We start from the raw sequence: 12,605 nt of genomic DNA on the forward strand, positions 1-12,605 counted from the left end.
TCTCCCTGCCCCTCCCACTTGTGTGCACATGCACGCTCTCTCTCTCAAATAAATAAGTAAATCTTTAAAAATAAATAAATAAAAATTAAGAAAAAAGTCTATACTTTTTGTTAAAATTCAAAGGGTGCCTGAGTGGCTCAGTTGGTTAAGCGTCTGATTCTCCATCTCTGCTCAGGTCATGATCTCAGGGTCGTGAGATCAAGCCCCACATTGGGCTCTGCACTCTGGGGAGAATCTGCTCGAGGATTCTCTCTCTCCCTCTCTCTCTGCCCCTCCCCCTGTCGCACCATGCTCTATCTAAAATAAAATGAATAAATAAAATTTTTTTAAAAATTAAAAAAAAAAGACTTAAACTCAAGTCTGACTATGAAGCCCAGATTTTTTTTTAAAGATTTATTTATTTGAGAGAGAGCGCGTGTGCCTGGTGGGGAGGGACAGAGGGAGAGAGAGAATGTCAAAGAGACTCCCTGATGAGCAGGGAGCCCAACATGGGGCTCAAACCCACAACCCTGAGATCATAACCCGAGCCAAAACCAAGAGTTGGACACTCAACCAACTGAGCCACCCAGATGCCCCTGAAGCCCAGACTCTTTATCATCCCCCTTTATTGCTTCAACTTGCCTCTTTCCAGAATGGACCCATTGTTCCTACTGTTGTAGTTACCTTCTCACTGCCAGTGTATGCTTCACAGTTTTGTTCTCTCAACTCTCCCTTCAGGGTAAACATAGTCTCCCTTTCAGTAGCCAAGTACCTCTACTTTTTGGAATATACAGTAAAACTATTACGGTAGCCTCTTCTCTCTCCCCCAAGTCTTCCCACCCACCCTTCTCTATGAGACGTACGGGCAGTGCAGGGGTACAAGTGCACACACACACACACACACACACAGTAGATGTGGGTGAGGCAAGCAGGCTGCCATACCAGTCTGTGCATTGCCAGCTGATGGGTAATGGCCCCCATTGCCTCCACTAGGGAAAAAAAACAGCTGTTGGGACCAGCCATGTGGGTTGGGGTGGCTGCTGTGGGTTGATCTATGACATTAGCATCTCATCTTGTGATTCACTGACTTCTCAACTAACACAGACTAACCGTAAGACTCAGGAGTGCTGGGTCTGGACATTGGGATCAAAAGTGACTGAGGGAGGGGCCTACGTTTAGCTGCCTTGCATAGGTATGGGGCCCTGCCGCAGCAGGGATAGGGAAAGCGTGAAAGATGATATGCCCAAGGGTTGTCAGGTTATGCGTCCAGCACAAGGCCCATGCCTCTTCTCCCTCTGTCCCCTTTATCATTGAGCACCTGCATAGGTCTCCTTTCTTTCCCCTCTGACCTGTGACCCTCTCTCACAATTCAGTACCAATTTCTTCTGATCCAGGTAGGCTGCCAGTGTCTGTCTCCCCATTGTAAGCTACTTCCTGTGTCTTCAGAGTCCTTGTGCATCCTTATGGCCAGCTTGCCTCCTGCCTCTGGAGTCTGCTCCCTGCCTGGAAGCCCCTCCCTCTAGGAATGTGAATAAACCACTTCCTCTGTCCTCCCAGCTCCAGAGGATTCCCTGTGTCTGAACTTTCATTGGCAGACCTCTTAGGCTGACCCACCCTTGGCCACTACGGAATTGTCCTTCCCACCCTGCAGGCTCCTGTGAGGGTGAGTGGTGAATAACTAGAGGTTCCCAGTTTGTGAAAACACTTTAGTCTGACGTTAGCTTCTCGTAGCCAATCTTGTAGGCTTGGCTGATTAAAGATGATAATTAACCCATTGCTAATTGACCTCAGAAGCCAGCCAAGCAGCCTCTATTCAGCAGCCTTGGTGGTGGATTTGTAGGCTATTTTAAGCTTTCTTAATAATCTTAGCAAGACTTCACTTTCCTGTTTGCATCTTATTTGCTCTAAGGACATTCCGTAAAATTAACAAGCTATAAACTTTGATTGAAGGTTTCAACAAATGTGAGAATAATTGGCTCCATTTAGAGAAAAAAACCAACCTGTAAACTTAAGTTTGTAGAGGAAAACCCATGTGATTTTTCTCTTTATGCAGAGGAGCAGTAGCAAGCGGGACTTCTTTAAGACCGGAGAAAATAGACCTGACTGATAATAGGGGTTTAAATTTTGATTCCCCCAAACCAAAAGTTCAGAAAAAGAAATTTTGCAAAATCTAAGCAGCCACTGTTGTGCTCTCGTGCCTTCCAAGAGGCCTGTTTGGAGATAACAGGAACCCAGGCAAGATGGCATGAGCCCCTCATTCCCTAGACTTGCATCCAGAGACCTGGTTCAGCTCTGTGACGTCTCCTCCTATTCCTTGGCTCCATGGGCACGGGGAAAGGAGGAGTGTCCTCCCCTCCCCATGGCAGCTGTAAGGTGTTAAGTCTTGCAATTCAGAGTACAGCAGCCTGGTACCTGGTGCTCAGTTCCTTTACTCTCTCACCCTCCCGCATCTTCCTTAAGATGGCTTAGATCTCTTTTTCTGTTCCTTCCAGGGCATGTCTGCCCAGGCTGGGCTTGTCCCCTCCCAAGTGGCAATAGAGAGTTTCCAGAGAACTCCATTCCTTGCTTATCTACCACCGCACCCCACCCCCCAAGGTACCCCACACTGGTAGCTCAGTCTGCCTTCCCTCTTCTCTCTTAACCTAGAGGTTTCTTTCTGCTTTCTACAAGACCTAACCTTCCATGTCGCTCCAACCTCCACTCACCCTGTGCATGCTCACATTGTGTCTCTAAGGAACTGAGCCTCGGACAGGCCAGGCTCTTGTATCGCCTTGCCACATCTCACTTTCAGTTTTCCTTTCTGCTTGGTTCTTTGCGTGTGGACCTGATCCAGTGATAACTGGAGCCCTGAAGCTAGAGGTTTCAGTTCCCACTGGTGGGGCTCATTGCCTCAGATGGGCTTCAGGGGAAGGGAAAGGGGCTTTCTCTGGGTGCCCTTCTTTTAGTTCTTCCCTGACCTAAAGCCCCAGTTTTCTTCTCAAAGCTGATTAGAGTGATTTGTGTGAGACATTTTGTCCATCAACTTTGGAGTTCCTGATAATCTCCTACACAGTGAGTCTCCCTCCAGAAGGCCAGGACTACTACTGAGAAGGTGCTGGGTCCCAGGTTCCCTGGGGTATTCCCTGGCCAGCAGCCCTTATACCTGCCTCTAGCTCTAGACCAGCCCAGCCTGTTAACAGCCCGGAAGGAGCCCTCCTGCCCAGCTCTTTCTCCTCTAGAGAATCTAGAGTTTGCCCAGAGCTGCAATATACAGATCACTTACATTCTGTGTTTTTCATTGATATAGAATGGAAAAATGTACTCATGAACAGAGCTATTGTGGAGATTATGTCATAGACTTTAGCTGGACTCCTTCCTCTCCAAGCAGGGAGCCCAGTTTTAACCCCTGTCCTACCAGGAAGTCCTCCTTGGCCAGCCAAAGATCATCTTGGAGTTGGCTCTTTGTGGGTGGTTTGAAGGGCTTTTTCCATCATGATGTCTCTTATTAACCATATTTACACTTTTTTCCCCGACTCAAACGCTGGAGGCTTTATCTGGGAGAATATTGCCATGAGCCTCATGTAGACTCCGGGACCAAGAGAACTGTAGTCCTCACCCTTCTGGGCTCATTCCTCCTGCCTTAAAGCAGAATGCTTTAGCAGATAGGCCAGCGGGCTGAAGACAGAGGCTAGGCCCCTGGGCAAGCCCTAGACTTTTGTGCCTCAGTTCCCCCATCCACTAAATAACTAGAGGCCCATTCTCACTTGCAGTGCCCTTTGGAAACCTAAGGACCCTGTACAACCTTGGCTGTCCTCCCTACTAGTTGGATTGCAGGGGAAAGAGTTCACAATTCCAAAAGGCTAGGTGGCTTTTCTCTCTGCAAACGCATGGAATTCTCTCCACACTTCTTAGTGGTAACTCAGAGATCCCACAGGATCAAAGCCCTTTGAGAACCAGCCAGGAGTGCCCTTGCCCTGGGAAGAAACTAATGGCCATACCAGACAAGATCTCCAAGGAAACCATGTTCTTCTAAACATTTGGGTGACAATCGAAGGTGGGGGGCACTCCTTTTTGTTTTTGTGTCCATGTGAATGACAATCCCCACTGATCCCCTAAGGATGTGCTGCAGGCAGGTTCAGGATGTCTGCGTCCCTGGGTCCTGCTGTGCCCTGGAAATCCCCATCTCCAGGAGTCCCATGTCCACACATGTGCCCTTTCTCCCTCTTGGCCAGGAATCACAATCTCTTCCTGAGCCTCTGAGCATGCCACCCAGCGCATGCTAGAACAGCAGGAACTCTCCTCACTGCCTGTCAGTGGGCACACACAGCCATGGACATACTCTCCAATTCTGGGCAAATTTCTGCTGCACACTCGGCGGCAGTTCCTGCATTCTTCTCACCATCCAGGTGATGCCAAGGACCATGACAAGCTTTTTCTCTGTCTTCCTCTTACCCTCTACCCCCACCTCCTCTCCATTCAGTGGTAACAGCCTCACACTGAAAAGGAAAGTCCTGGACCCATTACATAATTCTCCATCGTGCAAGCAGTAGCTGGGGCATAAGGTCAGAGGTCATAGTGGGGTCAGGTGGCTGACACACACTGTAACGACAAGGTGGTTAAAATTAGACCACAGAGAGGAAACTGGCAGTCTTGTGGAAATGCAGAAGTTTCCTCTGCAAGTGAGAGGCTGGGGATGCAGGGAGGCCACTGTGCGTGCTGCCTGCCAGGCCATTACTCATTGCAGCTCTATTCTTTAATGCGTTTTAGCCCCTGCTTCTGTATTTCTAGCCTTCCTCATGACATGTTTGAACACACGCAATGGAACCTGTGGTTACCTGCCCTGGCCCAAGCCCAGGACTGGACACCCCAAACTCAAGATGGCTGTCCTTTCCTAAGCCTTCCCTGGGTAGCTGAGCACCTGTTAGGTCAGGTGGAGGTGGTCAAGGTCCTGAGCCTGAGATTCAGGCCTATAATGCTCCCAGGGCCATTGGTGAGGGTGAGCAGGGACCACTCCTAGGCAGAGAGAAGAGTGGGTTTGGTGCAGAGAGACAGCAGAGGACAGAGTCACGGAGTTGGAGTCCCAGCTGACTGGTGTGTGTTGCATTTGCCCTGGCTAGCCAGCTGGCACAGTAGTGCTCATTTCCCCAGTGTCCTAGAAGACTGGGACCGTGCCTGCCTCAGGCCCCTGTGATGCCCAGCCAAGCCTCCCCATGCCTATCCGTTATCCCTGTGAGCCTCCTGCGCACCCCACTTGTCCTTAGCACCCCTTGACAGGAAAGCAAGTACAAGATGTATCCTTTGCTACCAGTGGGGTTATTGTCCAGGTGAGGGACATATGCACCTGTGAAACAATGAGCAAACAATCAAAGCCAGTCTCCAAGTTAGTACTTTACAATGTGATACCGACAGCGAGATCGCTTTCACATTCTGGAATGGGGAGCACTCTGCAGGGGCTAGAGTCAGTGCTGATGAAGGGGTGATGGTCTTCACCAGTCTCCAAGCTCCAGATCAAGCAGGGCTCCTCCTCTTCCTTGGAGGCAAGGGCCCCAGGGGCCAGAGATGAACAGCAGGTCATGAGAGGGTTCGAGCAGCACAGATGGGTTTGCAAGTAAGGACACACCTGTGTGGTCTAGCAGGAGAAGGACCCCAGACAGAGTGACTATGGAAACTTCATCTGAGACACTTACAGATTTGATGATTGCTCAAGATATTGAATTTCATTTCAGCTAAATCAGCCCCAGCTTCTCTGCCAGCGCTAGCTTACGTGCTGTTGTGGCCACATGGGAGCAGGATGGCGTGAAGCCCTGGAGGAGCAGAGCTTTGGTGAAACACCCCCTACCTGCTTTGCCTGCCTCCCTTCTCCTGACAACAGTTTCCTGCCTGACCCCAGTCTCTTGAGCATGAGAAGCTCTTGGGTGGGGCAGGAACCTGTCAGGGGAAGCCCAAAGTGATCTAGCTGAAATGAAACAGCCAAGAAAGCCCTCATCATTCATTTTACACTCAGGCTAGAAGTGCTCCTCTTGGGAGCCTGGAGAGAGGGGAGCTGGGAGGGGAATGGAGAGTGGCAGTGAGGGTATCAGGAAGCTGTGTTCTGGGAAAGCCAGTGTTCTACGCTCCACCCTTCCTTCTATCAATTAAGTACTGAACTTAGACGAATTTAATTTACTCTTTTTTTATATCAGGCCCTCAGCAGAAGAAAGGCAAAAGGCCCAGAGGGCACCTGTCGCTGGTCATGGGGTTGTCTGCTCCCCCAGGGATGACCTAAATAGAGACAGTGACTTTCTTCCTCTAGAGGAGCTTAGCCCTCAAACCCCCACCCAGCCCCTCCTTCACAGTCCCCTACACCCTCGAAGTCCCACTCGTCCATGCTGCTGCCTTATCCGGTAACTTTGACATGCTTCTCATGTGCCCCTCTGCCAGCAAACAATGCCTGTCATCTTCATCTTCCCTTTCAGAAAATGCTGTTTCTCGTCTCTCCCTCTCGCCCTGTAGGTTATTGCAGCCGACTGCAAAAGGGTCACAGTGCTGAAGTATTTTCTGGAAGCCCTTTGTGGACAAGAAGAGCCTCTGCTGGCATTCAAGGGTGGAAAATATGTGTCAGTGGCACCCGTCCCAGACACCATGGGAAAGGAAATGGGAAGCCAAGAGGGAAAACAACTGGAAGATGAGGTACTGTGCGGGGAGAGCCCGCTGTGGCAGAGGGGAAGGCGCCCCACCCCCACCCCCACCCCACCCCTGCTCTGCCCGTGGCTGCCGCTTCTACCCGGTTATTTATAACCACTCAGAGAAGTATGGATGTGGACGTGAGCAGCCAACTTCTCAAGAGTGCACTCTGCTGGTGCCCCTTCCTGCCAGTCCCACCCCAGTGTCTCCATCTCACTCTGCTACAAGTTCCAGATGCTTCTTTTTAACGTTGCACTGGAGGAGAAGGGAGGGAAAGAAAGAGTTTAATAATGTGCAGCTCGGGAGGCTTAGGAAAGGGAGTGGGGGGGGGGTGTCAGGGTTCAGGCTGAGGATCAAGTTTATAGATGTGTGGAGCTCAGCGCCGCACAGGCCTGAACTCCAGCCTCCAGCACACGTACAGGAAGAGCTGACATTGCTGGCCCCGTGTGGAAAATCACCCCCTCCCCCGGCCTACTCTCCCTCCCTCCCTTGCTCCCTCCCTCCCTCCTGCACATCCTGATGTGATTAAGGAATTCTCCTCTTGTTTGTTTGCCCTTGGTTGTTCCTGTAGCCCTTGCTTCATTCCAGACCATGTGTATATGTGTGTGTGCCCGCGCGCGCATGCGCACAAGCCTGTGTGCCTACCCTGGCTAAACCCCACCGACAGTTGCCCTCCGGCGCGTGTATGTGTCCTTTTGAGGGTGATTGTTGTCGTGGGTCTGTATGTGCTGGGTTTGTGTGTCAGTTTAAGTTGAACTGTGCCACCAGCTTCCCTGCTGTCTGTGGGTTCTGAGTAAATGTGAGTGTGTGACAGTGTCGGCACATGTATGCTTTTAATAACACCACCGCTGTGCTGCTGTGTGTCTGAGTAACTCCGGGTGTGTGTGCACAGCTCGCTCTGGCCTGGAGGTGGGCTCTCCTTCTTTTTTACCCAACAGTGTTAAAGGCAGAGGAGACTTAGGTGGGAAGGGACGTAGGACTTCAAGAAGGGACGGAAGTGATTCTAGCCAGAGGCCAGGTCAGCCGCAGGCCAGCACAGTCATTTGGCCCACAGCAGTCTCAAGCGCCTGGTGGAGCAGGGTGGGGTGCAGGGATGAAATCAGCAACAGGCCAGGGAAGCCAGATGTCAGCTGGAAGCTGTCGTTTGTGATCGGAGGCAGTGATAGAGTGGCCACCTTTGGTTCAGAGTCTTCAGAGCAGCAGAGCCTTGGACTGGCTTCATCAGAATAGCTGGAGAACCCCACCCCACCCCTGATGACACAGGCTCAGCTTCCAGGACAGAGGTGGTTCCAGGGATAAAGCTGAGCCCATGATTCCAGACTCCAGATGAAACCTGGGCAGGGAATAATGGGAAAGAATGAGCTGTCATTACGGGAGGAGGCAGTGGGCTTGCTAAAGCCATCGGGGTATCCAGGCTTCAGGCGGGACAGAGCAGTGCCCCCCAAGCCCTGGGCATTGTACAGGGAAGCATGGGTGGGGCAGCACCTCAGCCAGCTGTCTCACCCACACTTCAGGGCTGAGGCGGACAGTGGAAAGGAAGCAAGGCCAGCTCTCCAGGATTGCTAGGAGAGGTGTCCTCTGGCCAGTGGAGCCTGCAGTACCAAATCCGGTTAGGCAAGTGAGGCCCACAGACAAGGACACAACAATGTAAAAGCCAAGGAAGGTCTCTGCCACTCATGAGGAGCAGGCCAGCTCTTTGAGCCCAAAGTTTGGCTATGCCACACTCTCTTTTCTCCTAAGGCTTATTGACCAGACAAAGGTTGTGACCCCTGCCATGCTGCCCACTTCTTCCTTTTCCCACGAGCCTCCTGGGTTCCTTTATGTTAGTGGCCCCTGGGAAACCCTGCTTACCCTGGTCTGTGTAATTTCATAACCCTGCACTTCCTCGTTTGCTGTGAGAGCTGAGTGAACCTCAGACAAGCCTCACTGACCCCCTTTTGACCTCAGTCAAGCTCACCCCAAGCCCCATGATAACCCTGTGTATCCCTAATCAGAGCAGGCAGAGGCAGTGTTCCCCCACGGGCTGGTCACCACCCTGTCCCATTCACTCCAGTTCAGGTTAACCCCACGAACAAGGAAGTAAATGTGTAAAGAGAGTCTTCCTCCCTTCTCATGTGCTGGGCCCCCTGGAAATGAATCCTGTGACACCATAGCCTGTGGGTTGTGACATGCCCGGTCAATGTAGACAGTGACCCAGATCCCTAAGACTTCTGGGATAGTGACAGTTCCAGCCGCATCCTGAGGCCACCCGTCTCTCCCAAAACTGCAAGACTGAGTCACTGAAGCTAGGTAGGGGAGGAAGAAGGGGGTGGTGATTCTGTTTGTTCAGATATCATTCTTCATGAGCAGAAGAGAGTCCTATTCCTAGGGATGCTGCCAAAACACCTGTCTTCCTGCCCCCCCCCAGATTCTGCTCCCAAGACAGAGCATCACCTACCCACCCACACACTTTACCAACCACTTTCAGCCAAGAGAATCCATCAGAATATCATCTCGAGATGGACAGTTAGAGGAGAGAGCAGATTGTGCCCAACACATCCCAGCTGGGCCTATGGGAAGCCTGGCAAAGCTGAGCCACTCGGGGCTGGTCTGGCCTTACTGTCTATAGAGTCCAGACCCCAGCCCTGTGCTTCTTGCCCACTCTTACTGCAAAGAGCACGTGTTTTGGAATCAGGCTCACTGCTCTGCCACTTAATTAATTGTTATCCCTGAGCAAATTGTTTAACTCTCTAAACCTCAGTGTGTTCATTTATAAATTAGGGATGATAGTAGCATCTATTTCAAAGACCATCGTGAGTATTAAATGAGTTGATATGTGAAAAACACTTAGCCCAATTATCTGGCCAGTAGTGAGCATTCAATAAATGGTAGCTGTTACTGTCATAATCAGTGTCATTATCGTCAACCAGGTAGAAGCACAAGAATCTTCTCCTACTGGGGGCTGGGGGGATGGGTTAGCCTGGTGATGGGTATTAAAGAGGGCACATTCTGCGTGGAGCACTGGGTGTTATGCACAAACAATGAATCATGGAACACTACATCAAAAACTAATGATGTAATGTATGGTCATTAACATAACAATAAAAAATTTAAAAAAAAGAATCTTCTCCTACTAATCACTCCGTTACCCATGCTAATCCTGTCCCTCAGAGGACATGCTCTTGGGCAGCTGCATGTTCTCTGCTGACCAAGGTCAGAAGTGAGAGAGTGAGGAATGGAGCCTGCGACCACCCGGGGAGTGGGGGCTTCTGAGGGTGAGGCTGCAAGCTGGGGGGGGGGGGGGGGGGGAGGCCATTCCTGGGGAAGGCTCCATCAGCCTGGCAGGAGGCTCCTGAAGCTAGCCAGCCAGCCGTCTCTTAGCCTGCCCAGACCGCGAGAGGGTAGCTAAGCAAGGTCATGTCATGTGAATTCCTGTAATGGGGCTCAGCAGCCCCCACACCGCCAGGCTGTGGTCTTAAAAAGAAATCAGGGCAAGGTCTGCTGAGCTACAGCATCTGCTCCCTGAAGCCATCTGGAGGGCAGGGGAGCTTCTACGCCTAACTCCCAGCTCTTAGAATTGATTCCTATCAGATCATTAGAAGGAATTAGATTTAAATTGAGTGGTTTAACATTCTCTGTTGTTTTCCCCCTTGGTGATATCAAAATGAAAATAGGTTCAAAGCTTGACTTGGTGAGTGTGTGTATAAGCATGGAAGTATATGTGTGTGTGAGTGACTTCTGGTGTGGACCTGTGACTCTCCAAGAGGAAAGAGCCTGGAGTGCAAAAGGGAGTAGTTGGTGGGGGAAGGAGAGGTGGCAGCTTCTCTCTATTCCCTCTCTGCCTGAATTGAGGGAAGTGTACACCTTGGGGCCCTCTGAAAGGAAGATCCAAAAAAGCATGGAATTGGGAGTGCTGGAAGGACAGGAGGGTGGGTCTGGTAAGTGCCATGGGTTCACAGTCTCCTCTCTCCCCTGGCCCGCTCCACCACCCAAAGGAGGAGGACGTGGTGATTGAAGACTTTGAGGAAGATTCAGAGGCCGAAGGCAGCGGGGGTGAGGATGACATCAAGGAACTTCGTGCCAAGAAGCTGGCTCTGGCCAGGAAGATAGCCGAGCAGCAGCGTCGCCAAGAAAAGATCCAGGTGGGGCCTGCCTGGGGAGGGTGGTTCTCATCAGGGTGGTGGCTGTATAGGGCAGGAGGGGAGTGTGTCGCGAGTAGGGGTGAGCAGGACCCTCTCAGGAAGAGACTGTCTTGCAATGTCCTTTACTGGTTCTACCCATTTTCCTTCTCTATCACCAATTCTGGTTGCACTTGTGGTGCCTGGAGTCTCCCTCCTCGTGGACTCCGAGGCAGAAGCAGGTTCTTCTCAGAGAATCTGATGAAAGCTTCTTCCCCAGTGATGCTCTCTGTGAATATGCACCCACACGTACACAATCTTCCTCACAATTTCAGGGGTTTCAGAGTTCCCCTAACCCTTACCCAGGTACTGCTGGAGAGGTCACAGATGCTCTGTAGAGGACATCTCTTACCACGTAAGACAGTGGCATAGCCACAGTCTGCTTATCTGGGTTTCCAATGTCATGGCCGAGCCCCTCTGGACAGGACTCTGTGGACCCTCCCGGAGAGAAACTGCTTCATCTCCATACAAGATTCCTCCACCATCAGCTCTGTGTGGACCCATTCCTGCCCTTACAGCAAGTTTTGTTTTTTTTTTTATGGCTCTCCCAAGTCTGTCCTTTTGCACTAGAAACTCACTTCCCCTTATCTGGGGCTCAGGGCAGACAGAAGAGCCAGTCATGCTCCTCCCTTTAAGGACTGTAAGCATGGGGAAACATCAGGACTCTAGGAATGTCTTGTTTTCAATCCTCTCTTCAGCCGCCCCTGCCTTTGGTGCAGGGCTTAGTGCCTTGTGGTCAGACAGACCTGATCCCATTCTGGGCTCCACCACTTACTGGCTTTGTGACTTTGGGCACATTGTTTAACTTCTCAGAGCCTCTTTCCCCATCTGTAAAATGAAAGTGGTAATAGCACCTACCTCCTGGAATTGCTATGCAGACTACGGGAGCCAGTGTGCATACAGCAGTTAACACAATGAGTGGCACACAGTGTGTGCTCCTTAAATGGTCGCTGTGGTCTGATAATTTGTCTGAACACCAATCAGAACTCTACCCCGGGAAGGGGAATGAATACCAGTTGGGATCCATTGTTCTTGAGACATTCGTGTCCCCTTGCCAATTGGAATCAAGTGTGTGATGCCCCTCCCAGATCATCATCATGGTGTGGCTGCCTCCTCAGCCCTTCTGGGGTCTGTACGGAACCCTCAGTTGTGGCCTGCACAGCACCTTCATCCTCAAGCTGTCTTTCTTCCTGTCCTGTGGTTCTTTTCTTCCTACTATCTGTACTCACCACCTCCATATCTTGACCCTCAACCCAGCAGTTATGGAAACTGTTCTTTCAGAAGTCCCCAAGTAGGGGCACCTGGGTGGCTCAGTCGGTTAAGCGTCTGCCTTCAGCTCAGGTCATGATCCCAGGGTCCTGGGATCGAGTTCCGCACTGGGCTCCCTGCTCAGCAGGGAGTCTGCTTCTCCCTCTCCCTGGTGGCCCCCCGCTTATGCTCTCTCTCAAATAAGTAAATAAAATCTTTAAAAAAAAAAAAAAAGAAGTCCCCAAGTACCTGTCTTGATCAGGTCTCGATCCCCGTTATAGTTAGCACCCCTGTAGCGTCAGGCCCTCCACCCGCAGTGAAGCTCAAGTGAGCCCTGGTCTTCTCCCTGTCTGTTGGCCACACCACCCTCCTAGGCTTCCTCACCACCATTCTCTTCTTGGTCCCCTCCTTCCTTTCTGTTACTTCTTAGTCTCAGCGTGCAGAGTTGGCACTCAGCAAATATTTGTTCAGTGACTTATAGACAGTAGCAACTAGAGAATCCTTTTAAAATTCCTTGCTGGCTTTTAACCCCATGTGTCTGATTTCTTATCAGACCCTCTCTATTCGCTCATTTATTTC

The 12,605-nt window shown here is 51.0% G+C and overlaps 1 protein-coding gene across 6 annotated transcripts in view; it reads left to right on the plus strand.

The window, feature by feature from the left end:
- The window catches only part of SMG6 (SMG6 nonsense mediated mRNA decay factor), a 228,902-nt gene that overhangs the window by 199,634 nt on the left and 16,663 nt on the right, over nucleotides 1-12,605 (plus strand). For 5 of the 6 annotated variants that reach the window (XM_025851093.2, XM_073879265.1, XM_025851092.2 and 2 more), the window contains 2 exons: nucleotides 6,451-6,627; nucleotides 10,596-10,742. In XM_025851093.2, the coding sequence (XP_025706878.1) occupies nucleotides 6,451-6,627; nucleotides 10,596-10,742 (324 nt within the window). Of the gene's footprint in view, nucleotides 1-6,450; nucleotides 6,628-10,595; nucleotides 10,743-12,605 lie in introns of those variants that run through there. The other variant, XM_025851094.2, reaches the window with a different exon arrangement.

This window comes from Callorhinus ursinus, unplaced genomic scaffold, assembly GCF_003265705.2.
Source record: "Callorhinus ursinus isolate GAN/ISIS: 27379988/994484 unplaced genomic scaffold, GSC_fseal_2.0 scaffold34, whole genome shotgun sequence".
Taxonomy (NCBI): domain Eukaryota; kingdom Metazoa; phylum Chordata; class Mammalia; order Carnivora; family Otariidae; genus Callorhinus; species Callorhinus ursinus.